This window comes from Palaemon carinicauda, chromosome 31 (assembly GCF_036898095.1).
Source record: "Palaemon carinicauda isolate YSFRI2023 chromosome 31, ASM3689809v2, whole genome shotgun sequence".
NCBI classification, from domain to species: Eukaryota; Metazoa; Arthropoda; class Malacostraca; order Decapoda; family Palaemonidae; genus Palaemon; species Palaemon carinicauda.
Genome location: NC_090755.1, coordinates 71880174 through 71905373, shown reverse-complemented (window position 1 = coordinate 71905373; position 25200 = coordinate 71880174). Strand labels below are relative to the sequence as shown.

Here is a 25200-nt window from a genome sequence, read left to right as displayed (position 1 = left end):
AAGGTTGCACCCCAGCCCGAGTCCGATGCATCTGAGAAGAGATGAAGATTGGGGGTCTGAATGGCCAAGGATAGACCCTCTCTGAGAAGAAGGTTGTGCTTCCACCACAGGAGAGTGGTCTTCATCTCTTGGTTGATAGGGATAGAGATTGCTTCCAGGGTAGAACTCTTGTCCCAATGAGCTGCAAGGTGGAATTGAAGAGGGCGGAGGTGGAGTCTGCCCAGCTCGACAAACAGGGCTAGGGACGAGAGAGTCCCTGTGAGACTCATCCACTGTCTCACTGAGCAACTGTTCCTCTTCAGCATGCTCATGATGCACTCTAGGGCTTGGCTTATCCTGGGGGCCGATGGAAAAGCCCGAAAACTCTGACTCTGAATTTCCATTCCCAGATACACGATGGATTGTGAGGGAATGAGTTGAGATTTTTCCAAATTGACTAATAGACCCAGGTCTCTGATAAGGTCTAAAGTCCAATGAAGATTCTCCAGACAACGACGACTCGAGGAGGCTCTCAACAGCCAGTCGTCTAGATAGAGGGAGGCTCTGATGTTTGACAAGTGAAGGAACTTGGCTACATTCCTCATCAGAAGGGTAAAGACCATAGGAGCTGTGCTTAGGCCAAAACACAGGGCTTGGAATTGGTAGACGACCTTTCCGAAAACGAATCTTAGGAAAGGTTGGGAGTCTGGATGAATCGGAACGTGAAAATAAGCATCTTTCAAGTCCAATGAGACCATCCAGTCCTCCTGTCTGACCGCTGCTAAGACCGACTTGGTCGTCTCCATCGTGAACGTCAGCTTGGTGACATACTCGTTGAGAGCGCTGACGTCCAGGACAGGTCTCCAACCTCCTGTCTTCTTGGCCACAAGAAAAAGGCGGTTGTAGAAGCCCGGGGATTGATGGTCCCGGACTACAACCACAGCCTTCTTCTGCACAAGAAGCGACACCTCCTGGTGCAAAGCTAGCCTCTTGTCCTCCTCTTTGTAGTTGGGAGAGAGGTTGATGGGCGAAGTGGTCAGAGGTGGTTGAAGGAAGAATGGAATCCTGTAACCGAACCTCAGCCAACTGACAGACTGTGCGTCTGCACCTCTCATCTCCCAAGCTCGCCAGAAGGTCTTGAGTCTGGCTCCTACTGTCGTCTGGAGAATCGGAGAGTCAGTGTTTTCCTTTGGATGGCTTGGATCCTTTCCTGGACTTGCCTCTGTAAGAGTCTGGACGGGAGCTTCCTCGGCTGGGGGCTCTACCACGAAAGGGCGGTATGAATCTAGTCGCAGGGGTATCAGTCACTGGGGAGCGGTAAGTCTTAGGGGCTGAGGTGGAAGCCTTAGACTTACGAGCCGAAGAAGCCACAAGATCGTGCGTGTCTTTCTGAATCAAAGCAGCCGACAAATCTTTAATGAGCTCTTCTGGAAAAATAAACTTCGAAAGAGGAGCAAACAGAAGTTGTGAACGTTGGCAAGGGGTAATGCTGGCGGAAAGGAAAGAACACAGCTGTTCCCTTTTCTTCAAAACCCCTGACACGAACAAGGACGCTAGCTCGCCCGATCCGTCTCTGATGGCCTTATCCATACAGGACATTAACAGCATGGCAGAATCTTTGTCCGTATGGGAGGTTTTCTTGCTGAGGGCCCCCAGGCACCAGTCTAGAAAATTAAACATTTCAAACGCTCTAAACACTCCTTTAAGCAAGTGATCCAAGTCCGAAAAGGTCCAACACACTTTTGAGCGTCTCATAGCAGATCTTCGAGGCGAGTCTACCAGACTTGAGAAGTCAGCCTGGGCAGAGGCAGGTATTCCCAAGCCTGGTGCTTCCCCTGTGGCATACCAAACGCTCGCTTTCGAAGTGAGCTTCGTTGGAGGGAACATGAAGGAAGTCTTGCCAAGAAGTTGCTTAGACTGCAGCCATTCCCCTAGGATCCTAAAAGCCCTCTTGGAGGATCTAGCTAGGACAAGCTTGGTATAGGAAGACTGAGCTTGTTGCACTCCCAGCGAAAACTCAGATGGTGGAGAGCGGGGTATAGCTGAGACAAAATGGTCTGGATAAACCTCCCTGAGAAGAGCCAAGACCTTGCGAAAATCAAGAGACTGTGGAGAGGGTCTGGAGTCGTCCACGTCCGAAGAGGGATCAAGGTGTGCTTCCTCATCATCCGAAATCTCAACCCCAGAATGAGGCGACGGGATCGGATACGAATGCTGAACCGCAGAGTCAGAACGAGCAGGAACAACAACAGAGGTGGAAGGAGGAGGTGCAGCAAGTTCCTGTTCCTGTGGTATGAGTGAAGCGTGAATAGATCGAGGCTGTGCAGAACAAGGTAAAGTTCCAGCAAGCAGAGATGTCTGAGTAGCAGGATCAGGGTGCACGGGTAGAGCTCGGTGCAGCAGCTGAGCAGACTGACTCACAGGTGGAAGAGGTTCAACATCGTACGCCTGGCAGATGGAGCTGCGACTGGGTGCAGCGAGTGCAGGCGGGTGCAGCACAGGCTGAACCGGTGCAGGAGGCTGGTGCACCACCGGTGCAGGCGGGTGCAGCAAAGGCTGAACGGGTGCAGGAGGTTGGTGCACCACCGGTGCAGGCGGGTGCAGCACAGGCTGAACGGGTGCAGGAGGTTGGTGCACCACCGGTGCAGGCGGGTGCAGCACAGGCTGAACGGGTGCAGGAGGTTGGTACACCACCGGTGCAGGAGGGTGCAGCACAGGCTGAACCGGTGCAGGAGATAGGTGCACCACAGGTGCAGGAGGTGCAGCACTCTCAGCACGACACTCACGCATCAGGTCCGAAAGCTGAGCTTGCATGGACTGAAGCATAGACCACTTGGGATCAGCAGAGACAGTAGCAGACTGAGGTAAAGCCATAACAGTGGTTGCACCACCGGTGCAGCTCTGTTGTACCTTACTCCTCTTGGGCGGAGTACAATCGCTAGAAGACTGAGGCGAGTCAGAGCTGAGCCAACGACTGCAACCTGGCTGAGCACTCGCGGGTTGGACTCTGCGTTTAAGAGGTCTAGAGACCTGAGACCAACGATTCTTCCCCGAGAGAAGATCAGCGGACGAGCGGAAGACGGGCTCAATCGTCTGCAAGTGGGAGTGACGGTCTGTGGTAGACACGCCCGCAACCACTGAGGATGATTCTGTGCGCCTAACAAGGCCTGCCGAACCCTTATGCCCTTCGACATTGCTTCTCCCCTGGGCTTGGGAGCTTGCAAGAGGTCCCGGACTGGGAGAACGACTGGCTCGCACAGAAAAATCCCCACGCACCACACTGGCACTAACACTAGTACAAGGCACTGCACCGACACTAGCACTCGTCACAGCACTGGCACTAACTTCACCCACTGCACTCTTGGCCTTCAACTCTTTCACTTCGGCCATCAGAGACTTATGGTCACTTACCACTGACTCTACCTTATCGCCTAAAGCCTGAATAGCACGTAAAACCACTGACATATCAGGCGGAGGGCACACAGTAGGATCGGGGGTAGCCACTACAGGGGTAGGATCAGGAAGAGGATCATGAGATGAGGAAAATAAAGAAGAGTGAGAAGAACTCCTCCTAGCTCTAATTCTCTCTAACTTTCCCAGAACGTCTAGCCGGAGGCACGACAGAGGAATAATTGAGGAGGTGTCAACAAGAAGTACTTGAGTACCTGGCCACAGGTGGCGCTGTTAGTACACCCCCTTCTAGTATTGTGATAGCTGGCGTATCCCTCCTTAGATTTCTGTTGGGCAACGGAGTTGACAGCTACATGATTATCGGGTAAGTTTAATATTGAAAAAAGGTCTTGCAACCTTCCTCAGCTTCACTTCCCTGTCGTCTGATGGCAAGGCTTTGTGCAGGTTGGTGTCTATCATCATTCCTAGTTATACCAATCTTTGAGTGGGAAGCAGGGATGACTTCTCAAGTTTTGCCATGATCCCCAGATCTTGGCAAAGCCTTAGAAGTTTGTTTCGGTGCTTGAGAAGGATTGCCTCGGACGCTACTAGGATCAGCCAGTCGTCCAGATAACTTAGGAGACGGATGCCAAGACTGTAAGCCCAAGATGACACAAGGGCAAACACACTTGTGAAGACCTGGGGTGCTGTGGAAAGACCAAAGCACAGCACCCTGGACTAGTATTTCTTGTTGTCCAGTCTGAATCTCAGATATTTTCTTGAAGACAGATGGTTGATTGATTGATTTAAAGTTTTCAGGCATCCTGACATCTATGGTCATTAATGCCGATATCATTTAGATATATAAAAAAAAGAATAAAAGAATATTCAATTAAAATCATAAAAGTTGAATGCCATTATAAAAGTTAAATAGTTTTCAAAAGACCTGCTTCTGAAATAAATCTAAAAATGCCACTTGAATAGTAGGACACATCATGTCCAAGAATCTTGGCAAGGATGAACCTGCCACCCTCACCTCGATCCTCAAACAAATATCTATTACTTAAGTTATTATAATTGGGGCGTTCAGTCAACAAAAGCCTCACTGTTAGAAGTACTAAACAGTAGGCACAATACAGTTGGTGTTGGCCCTTCAGCAGAAACTTGTGTGTGTAGTAGGTTGGCCAGGGCACCAGCCGCCCGTTGAGATACTACCACTAGAGAGGTATTGGATCCTTTGACTGGCCAGACAGTAATGCATTGGATCCCTCTCTCTGGTCACGGCTTATTTTTTCTTTGCCTACACTTACACAGAATAGTTTGGCCTATTCTTTACATATTCTCGTCTTTCCTCATACACCTGACAACAATGAGATACTTAACACTTCTTCACCCAAGGGGTCAATTACTGTACTGCAATTTGTTCAGTGTACTTTCCTCTTGGTAAGGGTAGAAGAGACTCTTTAGCTGTGGTAAGCAGCTCTTCTAGGAGAAGGACACTCCAATATTAAACCACTGTTCTCTAGTCTTGGGTAGTGCCATAGCCTCTGTACCATGGTCTTCCACTGTCTTGGGTTGGAGTTCTCTTGCTTGAGGGTACACTCAGGCACACTATTCTATCTTATTTTTTTTTTCTTCCTCTTGTTTTTTTGAAATGGTGTGTTGGGCAGGCTTAATAGAAGGGCCATGGATGCCTGGTGGTTTATCAAGAGGTTGTCTTTTCTTTTTTCTGATTCTTTTTCTTCTCAAAACCATCCTTACTGTCCTCCCTTCAGTTGAAGTGGCTATCCTGGAGGGTATTTAGCCTTGCATGGTGTATCGGCTCCTCCATGTTGACCAGTTTTTCCGACTTTTTACTATAGTCTATGGGTATCATCAATCACTTTGTTTATAATTCTGTACGTATTGTTTATGTTATAATTCTTGTTAATCTAGTTTTTAAGTATGATGTCTCTTTTTTATTTCTATTAATTCTTATGCTGTCTGGAGACATTGAGCGAAATCCGGGACCAGTACGTCCTAGATTTCGTCAATGTCGTCTTCTGTATTGCAATATTCGTGGTCTTCATGCAAATATCCAAGACCTTACAGTTGCGTCCAGACAGTATGATATTCTTTTGTGCTCAGAAACTTTGGTTTCTAATATGAGGCACTCATCTGAGCTCCTTATAACTGGTTTTAAGAAGCCAATAATGTTGAAACGTGATGCCATCCCTAGGGCCAGGGGAATGGCGGTGTATATTAGGACCGAGTACCCTGCTTCTCATAAGTCCTGCTATCAATGTGGATGTCATGAGATTCAGGTAATAAAAGTTTGTGGCAGGCATAACAACTTTTATTTATGTTCGATCTACCGGAATCCAGACATGGATGATTCTATCTTCGATTGTCTTCTTACCATTATGGCTAAGATACAAGAAGATGATAGAAAGGCTTCTTTTGTCTTTGTTGGTGATTTTAATGCTCACCATAGGGAGTGGTTAAGTTCTATCTCTCCTACCGATCGCCATGGCTTAAGAGCTTTAGACTTTGCCTCTGAATCAGGCTGTGAGCAAATCATAAATGAAGCTACTCACAGGTCTGGTAATTGCTTGGACCTCGTATACACTGACTCCCCTGGCGTTATAACTGGTATGGTTGGTTCTCCAGTTGGGATATCTGATCATGCCTTGATTTCATTATTAGTGAAGACTGAGCAGCTTGTCCCTGATATATCATATTCTTGTAAAATTTATATGAAATCCCAAGCAGACTGGAATGGGATTTTACATGATCTTTTGTGCTTGAATTGGTCGCAATTATATAATAGTGTAGATCCTGTTGTCCCTTTGAATGAGAATCTAGTCAACATAATTGATAGGCGTATCCCTTCTCGTGTGCTAAGGTACCGAGTGAAGGACAAACCGTGGTTCAATGATGATTGTAGACGTGCTTTTTTGGAGAAGCAGGAGGCCTATCAACTTTGGAAGGGTAACAGATCAGATTTGACCTGGAACAACTATACTCAGCTTCGAGCTTTTGCTCATAGAGTTTATGCCTCAACTGAAAAGGAGTACAATTTAACCATAAAAGAAACACTTTCTGGTACAACTCAGGAACATAAATGGTGGTCTACCCTTAAATCTGCACTCTTTGGTGTAGATGCAACAGTTCCTCCTTTACTTAAACCAGATGGCTCTGTCACTCACTGTCCAAAGGAAAAGGCAACCCTTTTGGCTGATGTTTTTGACAGTAAACAGAGTAATGAAAAACTTGAACTTCCTCATTCCTGTTTTCCTGAGGCTAAACTAACTAGTTTAGCTTTTCGATCTAAGCTCTGTTGATGGACCTTGATGCTTATGGAGGTGTAGACCCAAATGGTATTTTTCCTTTGTTTTTTATAAAGACAGCAGATTTCTTAGCTCCAAAGTTATCTGTTATTTTGCGCAAGTTAGCAAGAAGAGGAGCTTTTAGCACTAGTTGGAGAATTGGTAATGTTACTCCTCTATGTAAATGTGTATGTGGTAGCTCAAGTCCCACTGATTACCGCCCAATTTCCATAACTCCCATATTATCTAAAGTTTTTGAACGTCTTCTGGCAAAACGTCTTAATAGGTTTGCTGAAGGTAATCATCTACTCCCTAGTTTGCAATTTGGTTTTCGTAAAGGCCTTGGAGCATGTGATGCCCTTCTTACAATCTCCAATGCTGTACAGAAATCCCTTGATTGTGGTCGGGAAGTTCGTATGATTGGCCTTGATTTTAGTGCTGCCTTTGACCGTGTTAATCATGAGGCCCTTGTTTTCAAACTGAAACAGTTGGGAGTGGGTGGGTCGTTTCTTAGCATTATTATTGATTTTTTAAGTAATAGATCTCAAAGAGTTGTTGTTGATGGGCACCATAGTGATTATAGGAATGTGATATCCGGTGTTCCACAGGGTAGTGTTCTTGGCCCTTTACTTTTTATACTATATACACATGACATGTGGTTTGGCCTAGAAAACAAGCTTGTTGCATATGCAGATGATGCTACTCTCTTTGCATCAATTCCATCCCCTGAATGTAGATCTAGGGTTGGTGAATCCCTTAATAGAGATTTAGCTAGAATTAGTGCATGGTGCAAATTATGGGGTATGAAGTTGAATCCTAACAAAACTCAAAGTATGATTGTAAGTAGGTCAAGGACGGTGGTTCCTCAACATCCGGATCTCAATATTGATAATGTTTCTTTAAATATGTATGACTCTTTCAAAATTTTAGGTGTGATTCTCGACAGTAAATTTACTTTTGAGAAACATATAAGGTCTGTGTCTTCTTCAATTTCACAAAAAATAGGCTTATTGAGAAAGTCTTTCAAGATTTTCGGTGATCAATCTATTCTGAAGAAGTGTTTTAATTCTTTCATTCTACCTTGTTTTGAGTATTGTTCTCCTGTCTGGTCTTCAGCCGCTGATTCTCATCTTAATTTGTTGGACAGAAACTTACGGTCTATTAAATTTCTTATTCCTGATCTAGATATTAATCTCTGGCACCGTCGTTCAATTAGTTCATTATGCATGTTGCATAAGATTTTTCACAACTCTGACCATCCTTTACATTCAGATCTCCCTGGACAATTCTATCCTGTTCGTAATACTAGGCAGGCAGTTAATTCTAATAGCCAGGCCTTCTCCATCACGAGGCTCAATACTACGCAGTACTCTAGAAGTTTTATTCCAGCTGTGACCAAGTTGTGGAATGATCTTCCTAATCGGGTGGTTGAATCAGTAGAACTTCAAAAGTTCAAAGTTGGAGCAAATGCTTTTTTGTTGACCAGGCGGACATAGTCTTTTTATAGTTTATTTATGACATATTTGTTTTTGATGTTGTTGATAGTTTATTATATGACATGTCTGTTTTGACGTTTCTTATTTTAGAATGATTTATTGTTAATTTGTTCTCTTCATTTATTTATTTCCTTATTTCCTTTCCTCACTGGGCTATTTTTCCCTGTTGGGGCCCCTGGGCTTGTAGCATCTTGCTTTTCCAACTAGGGTTGTAGCTTGGATAGTAATAATAATAATAATAATAATAATAACCGAGCGTGACTAATACGGAGACGACAAAGAGACGACTTCCATTTTCGGGGCATCATGTTATGTCTCCAAGGAGATATGACATTTATTACTTCTCTCATTTCATTGCCATCTAGACTATCCCAGTGCTTTTGCCATTTAATGCAAAGCAATTTCTTGATGTTAGGTAGGATATCATTACACGGAATGGGATACCTTCTCAGCAGCAACTCGGATGCAGCATTCTTTGCCCGTGAATCTGCCTCCTCATTCCCAGACACACCTACATGTGCTGGAACCCAAAACAATCGAACTGTTATACCTCTAGAAGACGGATGGATTGGGATCTGGAAGTCTGTGTTCTTTAGGTCCACTGTGCACATGAAATCCTGTGGTCTTACTGCTTATCTGCCTGTGTCTGCCGTCTCTATGCAGAACGAAGTCTGCTCGACAAACTTGTTCAGAGCTGAGAGGTCGATGACTGGTCTCCAGCCTCCAGCACCTTTTATCACACAGAGTTGACTGAAGAAAGCTGGGGCGTCATCGAGGATCTCCTGGAGAGCGCCCTTCTCCAACAAGATCTGGACTTTGGAGCTTACCAACACTGGAGTCTTGATCAGTGAAGGCGAGAGATGAAACGAATCACGGAGAGCGTACAGGGTTTTGCCCCGAACTGCATCTATCTGCTCCAGCAACATTGTGAGCATCCCCTCCTAGTGGACAAGCAGGGGGAACGCCTACCCTAGCGTTTGCGGTTACGGCCACCAACTTAGGTTGTCTCTCTCCATGGGAGGACTTGCTGCCTTTCCTGTCTTTGGCAGAAAAGAGCTTCTTAAGACACCTTCTCTTGTGCTGCCGTTTTTCTGGTTGAAGATTTGGGTTGGCTGGTTTGCAGAGGAGCTGGTGGTCTGTAGGGCCGGGATGCCAGGGCCCTATGGAGGAGGGAGTCTTTGTTAGACTTCCTCCATCTCTCTGCCGTCTGCTCGACGTCTTTAGACTCGAACAAAGACGAACACTCCAGAGAGGAATTCCGGAGCCTTACAATCTTGACATTAGGGACTTGGTGATGAAACCTCTAGGCTATTGCTTCCCTGCGCTTCAGGATGGTGTTGGTCCAAAAGTTCACCACTTGCTGGGCCAGGAACTAGATAGTAAGGGTACCAAAGAGTAAGGTCTCCATCTCCTTTCTAGTACTTTCTTTGGAGAAATCCTCAGTCCGTACCAGGATCCCTACAGATCCCAACCAAAAATCCAGTTACGAAGTAGCCTGCATGGCGTACTTCGCTACCTTCTCCTGATTTAGGATCTCTGGGGCCGAGAAAGCAATCTGATAACCAAAAAGCCTCTCCAGTGAGACCACCTTTGTCAACTCCTCTAGCGAATAGTGAAGAGGGAGAGTTAAGCGGGGCTCGTCCAGGACTACACAGCATCTCCTCTGCTGGAAACTCGGAGGTGGGAGGAGCTTGGAGGATGAGCCTGATCGGAATGATGCAGAGAAATCAGAAAGCTGAGAGGCAACCTTACACCCAGCACTCTTCAGCACCCGAGACTAGGGCAAAGCTGCACTGAACTTCAGGAGCTTCCGAGTGCTTCAGACACGTTTCAAGACTGTGTCTTTGACCTCTTGAGGAGCCATTTCCGAGTCTGTCAATCCATTGAGGCCTCTTATAGAACCCAGAACCTGCCTGCCAAAAGGTGCATTCTGACGCCCTCTCGTCACCTTCCGACGTGGGGCTGGTAGCATGATATTCATCATCCACCCGCAACATCTCGTCTCGGGGTGGGTTATGGTCAATATTAAGCTGGCTGACTGACGGTCTGACCTCATTTGTTGGTCTCGGAGTCTTAGACGAGGATTTTGGTAGCATCTTGGAGTCATTCGGCTCCCTACTAGGAGAGAAAAAGGTCTCCAACACCAGAAGTCTTGATGGTATGACCTGACGGATGCTCATAGAGGGAAGGCTGGAAACTTCTACAGGTTCCGAGGCTGTGCCACTGCCGTCTCGTAGAGCTTCTTCCATAGGGGATGGCCAGAGAGACTCTGAAAAAGACGCTTCCCTGCGGTGACGAGGAAGCAAGAGGTCAGGGAGAAGAGGAAACGGCAGGGTTAGCCTCTACCCTAAAAGCCCTGACTGGAGTCCGCTTGACACTTGATGACATAATGACATCTGGAACCCCTCTCCCTCTTCACGGGAGGCAAAACCGTGGCTCTTTGCCTTGAGTCTGAAGATAAGGCAGACGCTTCCAGGAAAACCCAGGGAGCCTCCACAGGGTACAAGGATAGCATACCTGGCCTGAAGGTCTGTGTCACTGCAATGAATTATGGTTTGTGTCTAAAAAAAGCTTTATGGTTTGGATGTCATGAAAAATACTTTAGAAAGTTTCAAATTTATTTATTACATTTTTTATAGCCCTCAAGTGGAAACCCCCCCCCCCCAAAAAAAATACCTTAATCTGTTATTATTTCTTTTAACAGGTAATGACAGTAAGACCCTACCCCCAGTAGGGAGAGAAGTAGAGGTACTGAAATAGGAGTAATATTGCATAATCCTGCACTTGTTTACGCTGCTGGTCAACCTGGTGAAGACTGTTAAATGCAGGTTTGCTTGGAGATTCTAGCTAGAATTACAATCAAGTAAAGAAGCATACTGCAGACATTTGACTATGTATAGTGACAGAAATTCCCAAGTGTGAGGGACTTGATAAAAACTGTTGTAAATTAGCCTAGACAGTGGAAAGTGGGAACAATACTATATCAGACATACTCTATGTATCCTGTTAACCCATATAACTCTTGGAGTGATGGGAACATTCCTCAACCTTATAAACTACTGTGAACTGGTATAGTGATTCAGCAATGAATAGATTCTCAACAGTGATGCAGTGAAACAATTTAGACACTTCTTAATGTTTATTGAACTAGTACTCATCAAGTTGGCTGCATAAATTGTGGATAGCATCCTTGATGTTAAAGAAGTGGTTTTACTGTTATCTATATAAAATCCTAAGTTTTCTTGACCCATACACCTGGTATGGCATCTACGTGATTGAAGTTTAGCCTTCATGGTAGAGAAGGGTACCTTTTCATTTGCTTTTGCTAATGTGTTACAATAATTTCATAACTGCCTTTGAAACACCCTTGGCAAAATATGAAGGATAAGATATAGAACCCCAAGAGAACTGTGGAATTAATTGTACCATAGGTGTGCATTCTACTTTATATTTTGAATATGTTTTAGTCTATTAATTTCACTCGAAACAGCTTAAACATAACATGAAGCCATATTACAGTATTGTATATTTTTTTCGCTCAGGAATGAAATAAACTTTTTTTCCCTTTAACTTATAAACTGTAAGTGTTTCCTTTCCCTATAGATGTCCCCATCTCAGCCACTAATTTTGTCTTTTATTTCCTTTGTATCATTGCTTTTTTTTTTTCCTCTACTAATGCTTAGTAATTAGATAACCTGAAAACGGCTTACCTCTGAATAATATAAAGCAATTACTGTACAGTTCTAGCTGGGTCCTCTTGCCCAGTATAAAATCAAGGGGTGATGCCCAGTGCTCTGTTCTCTTGACCTGTTACCTAGATTTTTGGGTATTCCACCGTTTTACCTCTTTGTGTAGTGAACGTTGGAGTGTGGTCGGCATTTGGACACTAGGCAGTTTGGCTGCTACCTCTGGCCACAGTCCGCAAACCATTACAACGTAACGTCGCTTCCCTGTAGAAGAGTCAGCCAAAGAGAAGGGTAGCGCAATATGAGACTTCTCAGCCCTAGCAGCTGTTAGTATTTCATAAAGCCTATTAGCCAATGAGGCAAGGCACCACTTATACCTAGGGTAGTCCACAATTTACCTAGGTCCAATTCCTTGCAAGGGTCATAGGCATCACAATAACAGTTCTTTGCAAGAGAGAGGCAGGGGAGTATTGCTCTTACAAGCACAAGAGGAAAACAATAATCCTGACTCCTTTAAAGCACTCCCGGAGAGTACAGCAGTCTCCCTTCTTATAAATTCCTATGGACGACCAAACCCTGGAGGAACCTGCAGACACGGCAGGGTTATTTTCTGAAAAAGGGAAGGAGCTATAAAGTTTCTTAGCATCGACTTGAGTGCTACCAAGTCAGACACTGACTAGTCCCTCTTAGAATTATTCTTCTTCGCAAACTCAACCCACTGCGAGGCAGGTTACGCTGTACACTCCTCACAACAGGATGATTGATTGATTGATTGATTTGAGGTTTTCTGGCATCCTGACATCTAAGGTCAACAGAAATGCTCTCGGCAAAACGAAGAGAGCTTACTCAAATACTAGCCACGACAAAGGCTGGTCATACCAGTACAAAGCCACACGTCTGCCTATGGGGTACTTGTCCAAAAACCAATATTACAAACACTCTGGACTTCTTTGAACCGAATAATGTCCACTGAAGTTCTGGCCAGGACGCACACTCCGGACACGTGGAGCACAGTGTGCGGATCGATATTCAACTTAGAGAGCCATGCCCCGCATGACTTACCTGCCTTGGGCCCGGGACAGCGACGTTGGGATTCCATAAAGAAAATCACAAGCAACACAAGGAAGGGATATGAACGGGAAAACACAAAGGGAACACGTGGAACACAATGGTGGGTTGGACGGGATGTGAGAGAGAGCGGCGAGATGTTATCTACGCTGCGACCAGATGCTTACTGGCGACAAAGACCTAGTAGCGCACCCACACGCACTGACCCCCGGTCGCCTCAGGACACGTATCCATCCGCCACGGAGGGACCCAACAAGGGAAAACGGAGATAGGGGAACTGCGCAAAATTCTTGGTCGGTTAGGGAGGAGATCCCAGATACTCCTAAGAAAGTAGTTCAAGGTAAGTACTCCGTGTTGGAACAAACCAATATTACAAACACTCTGGAAAGATAAAATAAAAATACTAATTAGCCAGATTAAGGATGCAGCAAAGTACATGTGTACAGAACTGTGGCTGAAGTCAATGTGAGGTTAGCTCTACCAGTTAGGTGGACAGGGCATAACTCCCACCAGACAGTTAATTACTGGTTACCTTGTTAAAAAGGTTTCGCTGAAGTTATACTCCTATTAAAGATTGATGGTTTGTATTACGTGTAAGAACAAACATCTGGTAAACTGTATATCAATCCTGACTATGTGAAGATTATATTTATCAAAAGAGAAGCTATTATCTGGTATATACATCTGACAAAAACAACTTGAGTGACATTAACCACAGCATCCTCACCAAAGATATAATTCAAATCTTCAAGTTAGAAATAGAGAAGACAATTGTAAATCAAGTGTGTATAGATACAATTCAATATTGTATTTCCGCAACTACAAAATTTCAGTACATCTTGATATCATTACCATATGCAGTACGAATAGTATAAGGAACAGTTAAAGCCCCTGGTTTACAAACAGAAGTTTTAAAATGAATTTTAAATCAAATACAGTAACTATGAAATTCATAAAAAACACTTACTTGACATTAAGACTAGAATTATGTGGTTGGTTGATCATCCATGCTCTGCATATAGGATACAGTGGTGCACTTAGCTCAAACTGAGCCAGGTCAACACTGCGGTCAAACATCCTCATAACAAATGTATGATGGAAGCCAGAATCTCGCAAATCTATCTCTTTTCTCCGTCTCTTTCTTGGAGGTCTTGTAGTTCGCCCACCTTGCAGTCCCACTTTTGAACTATAAAATCACAAATAGTACAGCTGTTAGAATTTATTACAGTCAATTCAAATAAAGTAGTGTATATTATACTAAAACTTCATGATTATCAACAATTAAAAATGGCAAATTATTTAACGTAATTTGTATTTTTCCAAATTACACAAAACTGTGTCCTTTATATAGGAGAATAACCGCAAAGCTTGGAATATTACAGTTAAAAATTATAATAAGGTATCACCAACCGGCAGGTAGTTACCTATTAGTAGCAGGAAGGTAACAACCCCCTGCTGGCTCACTGAAAACCACTCAGATAGCAGCAGGAATTTTCGAGGGGGGTTGGTACTGACGGTAAAGTATGAGTAAACAGGTTTGACAGGTTTGTATACAGTAGTTAAGAAAAATACAAATAACTTTTTAAAAATTTTTATTTGTACCTAACATAAAATATAAACCATTGTCCTTTACATAAGAGATTCATTCTTAGCTGGGACTAAGTACACATTCTAACTGGCTGGAAAACTTATCCCAGGAACTCAAAACTTGTGCATCGGTGATATTGAAAGAGTTAAGATGCCTTTCACCATGTGTACTTGTCATTTAGTAATACCAACGGGTTCATAGCACTGACTTTAAGAGTTGTACCGAGCTGAAAATCTGTGTCATAGACCTGGCAAAGATATATGATGGGTTTACTTGAATTACCTTGCAGGCAACACATACATGATTACAGGTTCGCTTGGTTATGTTATATTTCCCCTTGCAATGAGTATGTGGAAAAAGACTTCTGAACCTGTGCACAGAACAGCTACACTCCAAGTGGGGCTTACCTGTTAACCGGATCAAGTCCAGCTGGCAAGGATCTTTGATGCTATGCCCCAAGAGCAGGGAAAACTGAAAGGAAAAGAAAAGACCAGTCATTCTTTACTTTCATCCCAGACTCACATGTAATCTTGCTCTTGATCCAAAGTTAATGGTCCTGTGAGAGGAGCCAAGGTAGCTATACAACTTCCTGTACATCTACAACAGGCCCCAAAGAGAAAGTATCTAGGGACCTGTGGGTTACATCCCGCTCAGTCTTTTCCTCTGGATGCACCTTGTCTAGAGCTTCATTGGCCAGGATTGACCAAGGAATCTCAAGACAAGGCCTAGGTAGGTAGGTAGTAGGTTGGCCAGGGCACCAGCCCCCTTTGAGATACTACCACTAGAGAGTTATGGAGTCCTTTGACTGGCCAGACAGTACTAAATTGGATCCTTCTCTTCTTTCTTTCCCTTTGACTTCATATACACCGAATACTCTGGCCTATTCTTTACAGATTTTTCTCTGGCCTCGTACTACACCTGACAATACTTAGATTACCAAAAAAATTCTCCTACATCCAAGGGGTTAACTACTGCACTTTAATTGTACAGTGGCTTCTTTCCTCTTGGTAAGGGTAGAAGAGACTCTTTAGCTATGGTAAGCAGCTTTTCTAGGACACTCCAAAATCAAACCATTGTTCTCTAGTCTTGGGTAGTGCCATAGCCTCTGTACCATGGTCTTCCACTGTCTTGGGTTAGAGTTCTCATGTTTGAGGGTACACTCGGGCACTATAGTCCATCTAATTTCTCTTCCTCATGTTTTGTTTAAGTTTTTATAGTTTATATAAGAAATATGACAACTTCGTAGATAATTTTTATTTTTCCTAACGATACAAACCTTAGCTATTTAATAAGGCTATTACTTTCGGTGTAGCTAAAATGACGAGCCATTAATTTTTAATGAGGGTTTACTACCCACACCACTAGTTAGCGGGGGTAAGGGAGGGTAGTTTGCTAACCCCTCCCCTCTCACACACCTGTGCTTGAGCTCACTTTGCTTGGAGGTAGGATTTCAAGGGGGATAGGGCTGGCGGGCAAGTTTGGTTAAATAGCTAAGGTTTGTATAGTTAGGAAAAATACAAATTATCTACGAATTTGTCATTTGTTCCGTAACTGGAATACAAACCATGCTATTTAATGGGGGTGACTCACCCAGTAGGAAAGGTGAACGTCCCAGCCAGTCTGGCTTTTGGCTTTGCCCAGGGGCTTGTTATTTGAGTGTGTAAGCACCCAAGAAATAAGGAGACCCTGCGCCTCGCTAGAGCCTTGCTACGCAAGGACTGCGGCCTACGCAAGCTGTGTGAAGATATGAAGAATTGTGACTTGTCCTACGAAGTTGTTCTGAAGTTCTTTAGATGGAAACTTGTAGACTAGGACTTTCCCAATACTACCTCATCAGGGTATGGGGACATAACAGTATTAATCTTAATGCTAGGAACAAAAGGGAGCATGGTTTACCTGCAGTGGTTTGAGGTCAGCTATGCAGAGAACCCAGGATGCTGCTTACCCCAAGAGAGGGGATGATGAAGAAAAGAATAAGGGCTAGTAAAACCTTTTCATTCATGCAGACTAGAACTGGGTAACAATGCCCTCAACCTCCTGCTACTTGTCCAATAAGGAGCTTGAGGTTTTAAACCAGCTGTAGTGCAGCCACCACAGGGCCGATAGCAAACGTATCGAGTCTCCTGTGGGTCACATCTTGCAGGTAGTGGGATGTGAATGTTGTTTGACGTTTCCACACCCCAGCTTGAAGAACCTGCGTCACTGAAAAATTTCTTTTGAAGGCCAGGGACGTAGCTATGCCCCTGACATAGTGTGCCCTAGGGCGACGTGACGGAGGGGGGTCTGGATTCAAAACCAGGTCAATGACCCTACAAATCCATGCAGAGATGGTGTTCTTGGTGACCCTCCTCTTAGTCCTTCCTGTGCTGACAAATAGTGCTGGCACATGAGGACGGGGTGCAGGTACAGCCTCAATCTCCTTACTGGGCATAGTAAGAGAAGGTCTGGGTCATCTGTTACAGTATGGAGACTAGAAATCCGGAAGGAGTCAAATTGAGGATCCGCCACTCCAGGATTCTGAGTCTTAGCAATAAACTCAGGGACGAACCTGAACGTTACCTCCCCATATCACCTTGAATGGACGATGTCATACGAGAGACCATGAAGTTCGCTGACTCGCTTGGCTGAGGCCAAATCTAGCAGGAATACCGTCTTCTAGGTTAGGTGGCGATCTGATGCCTGGCGTAATGGTTCATAGGGAGGTCTCTTGAGAGACCTGAGAACTCGAACCACATTCCATGGGGGAGGTCTCACTTCCGACTGAGAGTAGGTAAGTTCATAACTACGTATGAGTAGAGAAAGTTCTAGCGATGAAGAAATGTCCATTCCTTTCTGCCTGAAGGCTAGACTTAAGGCTGAGCGATAGCCTTTCACTGCAGAGACTGAAAGGCGCATTTCTTCCCGCAAATACAAAAGGAACTCCGCTATTGTTGGAATAGTGGCATCGAGCGGAGAGATACCCCTTCCACGACACCAACCACAGAAAACTTTCCACTTTGCCTGGTAGACTGCTTCCGAAGACTTTCGCAGGTATCCAGACATCCTGACAGCAACTTGTTGCGAAAATCCTCTCTCAGTGAGGAGATACTGGATAGTCTCCAGGCGTGAAGTCGTAGTGAACCTACGGCTTTGTGGAAGATGTTGGCATGTGGTTGTCTAAGTAGATTATGTCATGGAGGGAGTTCTCTTGGTAGCTCCGTTAGGAGTTGCAGAAGGTCCGGAACCATTCCGCGTGATGCCATAGCGGAGCTATGAGGGTCATTGAAAGATTGACCGATGTTCTGGTCTTGTTGAGTACCCTCCTCATCAGACAGAACGGGGAAAAGGCGTAAACGTTGATGTTGTCCCACCGTTGTTGGAAAGCATCTTGCCAGAGAGCCTTGGGGTCTGGGACTGGGGAACAGTACAGTGGGAGCCTGAAGTTCAGGGCCGTTGCGAAAAGATCCACAGTCGGAGAACCCCACAAAGTCAGGACTTTGTTGGCTACTAGATGATCCAAAGATTACTTGGTACAGTGAACCCTCGCTACTTCGCGGTTCAACCATCGCGGATTCACCACTTCGCGGATTTTTTTCATAACCCATGTATATACATATATCGCGGATTTTCCAGAAATATCGAAAATACCGCGATGTGACCGATGGTGCGAGATTGGAGAAAGTAAGGAAAATTGAATCGTGATTGATTTTCAATATAAATGAAACTTTGAGGAGCACACAGATATCATTTGTTAGAGAGATAGAGAGAGGTAAGGAATGGGAGGTAGTGAAAAGTAGCCCACAGAGAGAGAGAGAGGTAGAGGTAGAGAGAGAGAGAGAGAGAGAGAGAGAGAGAGAGAGAGGGGGGTTTAAATGTAATAAACAAAAAAAATTGATAGGTTATAACACATTGGTGCTTATGTAATATCAACTGTATACTGTAGACGGTTTGAATAAGTTAAGAAATGGTATAAATGATACTTTGTTAGTGTATTCGTAAACACTCAAGAGCGGCAGCTAGATGACAGCTGATCTAATCACAGCCAAAAGTAAAAAAAAAAAAAAGTCAACAATACTCGATTTTTAAAACAAACCCGAAATTTAAAAACAAAAGTACACGCTTTCTTAATGTGCAATTAACTATTTAAAGAGTGGCAATTTTCTAGAATAAAATGATATTTCCCAAAAAATAGTGGTTTGCTGATGAAATCGGATGCCGTATTTTTAGATATGATTGAAATGGATGTAGACTCGGCCTAATTATTTCGTTTCGTATTTAATTGACACTAAGAAAATTAATTTTAGTTTCTTCATCTAAATGTAAGTATTGTATAACACAAGAGAGAGAGAGAGAGAGAGAGAGAGAGAGAGAGAGAGAGAGAGAGAGAGAGAGAGAGAGAGAGAGAGAGAGAGAGAGAATCAGCTGTTGTACTCAAATGGCGTGTTTTTGTTTCGTGAGAATTTCATCGCCACGACTTTAACAACAACATACTGTACTGAACTTTACAGTATTATAAAGACTACTGTAATATGATAAAGTAAAATATTTGTAATCTATTTTATATGAAATGGGGCTATTTTTTTTTTGTTTAAAATTTACATTTACGTATGTAAAACAACTCTCTCTCTCTCTCTCTCTCTCTCTCTCTCTCTCTCTCTCTCTCTCTCTCTCTCTCTCTCTCTCTCTCTCTCTCTCTCGTAGATTGTTTTCCTGCTTTGCTACGTATGTATGATTTTATATAGATACGGTAAATAATATTTGTAATAACATATTTTATTAAAGTTTTTACTGTAATATCATTATCTATCACTTTCATCATGCGCGTTAAATTCCTTACTTTGTTTACTGAGCGTACTTTATGACGCCGTCGTTTCAGGCGGCGTCATAAAGAAAAACATTTCATTTGGAAGTCCTAAGAAAAATTAAGTAAAACATTGGTAATAACCAAATCAACATAGCCTACTGTACTGAATAATCAATATAATCGATGCAGAAACTAACCTATACACAGATGTGTAAATGCGTTTGTTTCTTCATTATAATCAGAGATAAACGTAAACAAAACATTGGTTGCCATTTTTTATCGTGCTTTTTGGCGTGTTTAGGAAACGCATGATATAAAGTCGCCCTTAATATTTGTGCCTGTTTTAGTTTAGGGTACGTTAGTACATGCATTAAGTGTTCTGTACATTAACCCTGGATAGGTACGGTGGGTCGTACGCGACCCCGAGCGTCAAAAAAAAAGAGGTTTTTCTCACGTGACTCACCCCCGTGACTGAATTTGTGGGTGATCGACCTGCAGGAGGTGTCTCCCCTACACGCTCTAGTAGTGTCCAGATGTGCATTTCTGTAGCTGTACTCCTTCCCCGATTTCTGAGACGCGTCGGGGTCGAGCGCGACCGAGTTTACCCTTCTAAGGTAATTTGCATAATTATCAAAGTTATTACGTATTATGAAATTGTCGTAGAATGGTGCAACTTGTATAGGTTATCAGTTGTGGAAAGTCTTGGTGGATTGTTTGGCTACCATGTGCATGTTTTTTTTTCAGTTAAAATGTCGTTCATCACCACGAGGACCATTTTACCGCGAGTGCCCCTTTTTCATTTTTTTTCATTTTTTTGCCAAGTCATTTTTCCGTAAGATATTGCCAAATAGTGTCGTAAAACTTTTGCTTGTTTAGTGTTGGAAAGTGTGTCTAGATGATCTGGCTACCCATGCGTGACTTTGTTTTTGCCAGATACGACGTAGTTATTGGTATATTGGGTATTTAACTGCGGTTGCCAATTTCTGTTTTTTTTTTTTTCAATATTTGTAAAAATTTTTACATAGTAAGGAATTGCCGTATATTATTCATTTTTTTTTTCATGTTTATGTGTTAGAAAGTGTGCCTTGATGGTTGGGCTAACACGTGCATGTCTTTTTTTTTATCTGAAATGCCGTATATTAGAATGTTGGGCATTTTACCGCGAGTGCCCCTTTTTCATTTTTTTGCCAAGTCATTTTTCCGTAAGATATTGCCAAATAGTGTCGTAAAACTTTTGCTTTTTTAGTGTTGGAAAGTGTGTCTAGATGATCTGGCTACCCATGCGTGGACTTTGTTTTTGCCAGATACGACGTAGTTATTGGTATATTGGGTATTTAACTGCGGTTGCCAATTTCTGTTTTTTTTTCAATATTTGTAAAAATTTACTACGTAGTAAGGAATTGCCGTATATTATTGATTTTTTTTTCATGTTTATGTGTTAGAAAGTGTGCCTTGATGGTTGGGCTAACACGTGCATGTCGTTTTTTTTTTTTATCTGAGATGCCGTATATTAGAATGTTGGGCATTTTTCCGCAAGTGCCCCTTTTTATTTGTTTTGCATTTTTTTGCTTAGTCATGTTACCGTAAGGAATTGGCAAGTAGTGTCGCAAAACTTATATTTTTATAGTGTTGGAAAGTGTTTCTAGATGATCTGGCTACCCATGCCTATTTTTTTTTTAGCCAGATATGGCGTATATATATAAGTATGTGTTCGATTTTCCTGTGATTGCCATTTTTTCGTTTTTTCCCATTTCTTTCAAAATTACTACGTACTAAGGAACTATCACAGAGTAATGATTCATTTATATGTTTATTTGTCGGAAAATGTGCCTTGATGGTTTGCCTAGCACGTGGCTGAAATTTTTTTTTTCTGAAATGCCGTATATTAGAATGGCCATTTTTCCGCGAGTGCCCCTTTTTATTTGTTTTGCATTTTTTTGCTTAGTCATGTTACCGTAAGGAATTGGCAAGTAGTGTCGCAAAACTTATAATTTTATAGTGTTGGAAAGCGTTTCTAGATGATCTGGCTACCCATGCCTATCTTTTTTTTTAGCCAGATATGGCGTATATATAGGTATGTGTTCGATTTTCCTGTGATTGCCATTTTTTCATTTTTTCCCAATTCTTTCAAAATTACTACGTACTAAGGAACTATCACAGAGTAATGATTCATTTATATGTTTATTTGTCGGAAAATGTGCCTTGATGGTTTGCCTAGCACGTGGCTGAATTTTTTTTTTTTCTGAAATGCCGTATATTAGAATGTTAGCCATTTTTCCGCGAGTGCCCCTTTTTATTTGTTTTGCATTTTTTTGCTTAGTCATGTTACCGTAAGGAATTGGCAAGTAGTGTCGCAAAACTTATATTTTTATAGTGTTGGAAAGTGTTTCTAGATGATCTGGCTACCCATGCCTATCTTTTTTTTAGCCAGATATGGCGTATATATAGGTATGTGTTCGATTTTCCGGTGATTGCCATTTTTTCGTTTTTTCCCATTTCTTTCAAAATTACTACGTACTAAGGAACTATCACAGAGTAATGATTCCTCTAGATGTTTATTTGTCGGAAAATTTTGTTTACTTCTTTTTTGATTGAATATCATCAAATTTTTTTAGCTAAAATATTATATAGTTTCACATTTTTGTTTTTTTTTTCGATTTTATTTCCCTTCAAAAAATTTTTTTTGGGTCAGAATTTTAATTTTATAGTCGTAAAACAATCGACAATTATCCAGCAACCCACCATACAATTTTTATGTATATCCAATAATAATTAGATTAGTAAATAACACCTTGAAATTGACATACCCTTTCTACATTTCAAGTGGCAGATTAGGGAGTCTGAGTCAGTGTGGTTGGCGGCCATTTTGTGGACATATCCGAAGCGTAAGTTGCCCTATCTATATATATTCTTGTTCCCTATAGAATTTGTGATATTTTGGTATATTTTTACCTGCATAAATATCATATTATATATTAAATATATGTATTTTTTTACGAAATTTCTAAGTACTCAAAAAATTACCTTTAGATATGGCCCCTGATATAAATGTAATTTACAAAATAATGAAGATTTTTTTAAATATTTCTATTTTAGGATAACATATGTTTATTCCCTAAAAAAATTAGCCACTTCCTATTTCATTTGGGTACCCCAAAAAATTCATGAAATTTGGACAAATTTTTTTGGCCAAAAAAAGTTACCCTTTTTTTCTCATTTCAGATTTTTACCTCCATGGGTCTCACTTTATTCAAAATACATCAAGATGTGTCCTAAACATTCAAGAATCAATTCCTAAAAGGATTTGTGTATACAGTGATACCTCGGTACTCGACCATAATCCGTTCGAGATCCGTGTTCGACCTCCGATTTGTTCGAGTACCGAATTTTTTTTCCCCATAAGAAATAATGGTATATATTCTATTCCGTTCCCAAGCACTCGAACAGGCCCAAAATATTAATAAAACGTGTACCTAAACAACAATAATTATCTAAATGTGTATGAAATTGGTCAGAAAATCCTATAAAACAATTTTAAACCATTTACTGTACTAAAATAAAACAATTTTAAACCATTTTCTGTACTGTAGTGAACATACCTTTGAGCAGCGGTTCGATGGCATACAGGGATGGATGTGGAGAGGATGGAAGGGGGAGGTTACTGCTTGGAAGGAGAGTCCCCTTCCATGATGTGGCGGGGTAGTTCTCCTTCAGGAGTTGTTTCTCTCTCCAATGAAAGGGTGGGCAGATCTATTTCAGGGGTTTCTTCTCTTCTTTGTCTCTTCTTTGGAGGAGAAACAGGCTTTGATGTAGCAGCTTTCTTTTCTTTTGTGAAAAACTGGTCTATTGTTAATTGTTTCTTCCTCCTCTGCAGTATTCTTCGAAAATGATGAATACCTGTTCTATTACGAATACCTGTTCTATTACGAAACTTTTCAAACCAACCCCTGCTCGCTTTAAATGTAAATGAATCACTTTCACTGGTACTCGGACTTTTCTTCACTAATTCTTCATAGATATGCAACGCTTTTTCACAAATGAACGCTTCACTAACACTTTCCCCGGCCAACTGTTTTTCTTTAATAAATATTAAAAGCAACTTTTCCATCTCCTCAATCACTTGTGGCCTTTGCTTAGTTACCGCCGTAACTCCCGTTGCAACATTCGCCTTCTTAATCATTTCTTTATGCTTTAAAAACGTAGAAATGGTCGACTTCGCCATTCCGTATTCTACCGCTAAATCGGACACTCGTACACCATTCTCATATTTCGCTATAATTTCCTTCTTCAACTCGATCGTTGTTCGCACTGTTTTCCTCTTCTCCTTCCCCTTAACACTCATTACTTTCTTGGGACTCATTATGAAAGCTAAAAAAGCAATTAAAAGCACTGAAAATCACTAAATCACAACGAATGCTGATCGCGCGTTGTCTGAGTGACGCTCTCGAGAGAACTGATGCTTCCCGAACAAGCGAGAGTGGCCGAGATGGCGCGATCATCACAAAGCCCATGCGGTCGTCACGTGTTCGGCTGGTCGAGTACCGAATTTTTGGTCGAGCACCGCAGCAAAAATTTCTCGAAAATTTTGGTCGAACTCCGAATTGTTCGAGTATAGAGTCGTTCGACTACCGAGGTATCACTGTATATGCATAAACTTTTTTTCTATGAATTTTTATGTCAGGTTTTTTTTTTTTCTACTTAATTTTTTAAAATATCTATAATAAATAGTTTTTCTGCAGATGAGTAGTATTTATCTTTACAGTTGTTTTAAGCATTCATTGAAGTTTTTTTTGGCAAAAGAAAAAAAGAGGTTACTGCAAAAACGGATTTTTCAAGAATTTTTTTTGGCGTCGGGGTCGTTCGCGTCCGAGTATACCCTTAAAGGGGTGTCCGAGGAGCGTACCTATCCAGGGTTAAAGGGTAGTTTGTTAACAGTACTACGTACAAGGGAAGGTTTTAAAAGTCTGAATATACATGTTAAATAAATAGGTAAATATGGTGTCACTACTTCGCGGATTTTCACCTATCGCGGCCGGGTCTGGAACCTATCTACCGCGATAAACGAGGGTTCACTGTACTCACTATGAGACGCTCTGCTCAGATTGTCGGCGAGCACATTCCTTTTGCCTGGAATGAAGCGTGCCGATAGTGGTATCGAGTGGACTTCGGCACATGTCAGTATCTCTACTGCTAGATGGGAATAGTTGCTGCGAAAAAGTACCTCGTTGTTTGTTGATGTAGGCGACTACTGTGGTGTTTTTGCTCATAACCACCACAGAGTGACTTGCCAGGTACTGTTTGAACTGTTGAAGGGCCAGAAAGACGGCCTTTATCTCTAAGAGATTTATATGGAGGTATTTTTCTGACTCAGGCCTGAGGCCGTGTAGTGCAGCATGTGGCCCCCCCCACCCTTTTTTTGAAGCGTCCGAAAACAACATCAAATCCGGGGGAGGACGAGAAGATCCACTCCTTTTCGTAGGTTCTCGTCTGCCACCTACCACTGGATATCCGTCAGTTCCAAAGGTCCCATGGATATCTGGATGTCCGGGGAATCGTACGCTTGACTCCACCGGGACTTGAGTCGCCACTGGAGGGATCTCATCCTGAGGCGACCATTGGGAACAAGACGAGCCAGCGATGAAAGGTGACCGAGGAGACGTAACCACGATTGGGCTGGAAGTTCTTCTCGTCTGAGAAAAGACCTTGCGACCTTCCTCAGCCTTGCTATCCTGTCGTCTGATGGGAAGGCTTTGTGGAGATTGGTGTCTATAATCATGCCTAGGTATACCAGTCTTTAAGTGGAAAGCAGTGAGGACTTCTCGAGATTTACCATGATCCCCAGATCTTGGCAAAGTCTCAGAAGTTTGTCTCGGTGTTGAAGAAGGGATGACACAGATTCTGC

At 42.6% G+C, this 25200-nt stretch overlaps 1 protein-coding gene across 1 annotated transcript in view; it reads right to left on the bottom strand.

Moving 5' to 3' along the window:
* Positions 1-25200, bottom strand: part of LOC137625011 (protein lin-37 homolog) — a 101820-nt gene that overhangs the window by 46462 nt on the left and 30158 nt on the right. Inside the window, exon 3 of the mRNA XM_068355952.1 lies at positions 13895-14113. Within this exon, the coding sequence (XP_068212053.1) occupies positions 13895-14113 (219 nt within the window). The remainder of the gene's footprint in view (positions 1-13894; positions 14114-25200) is intronic.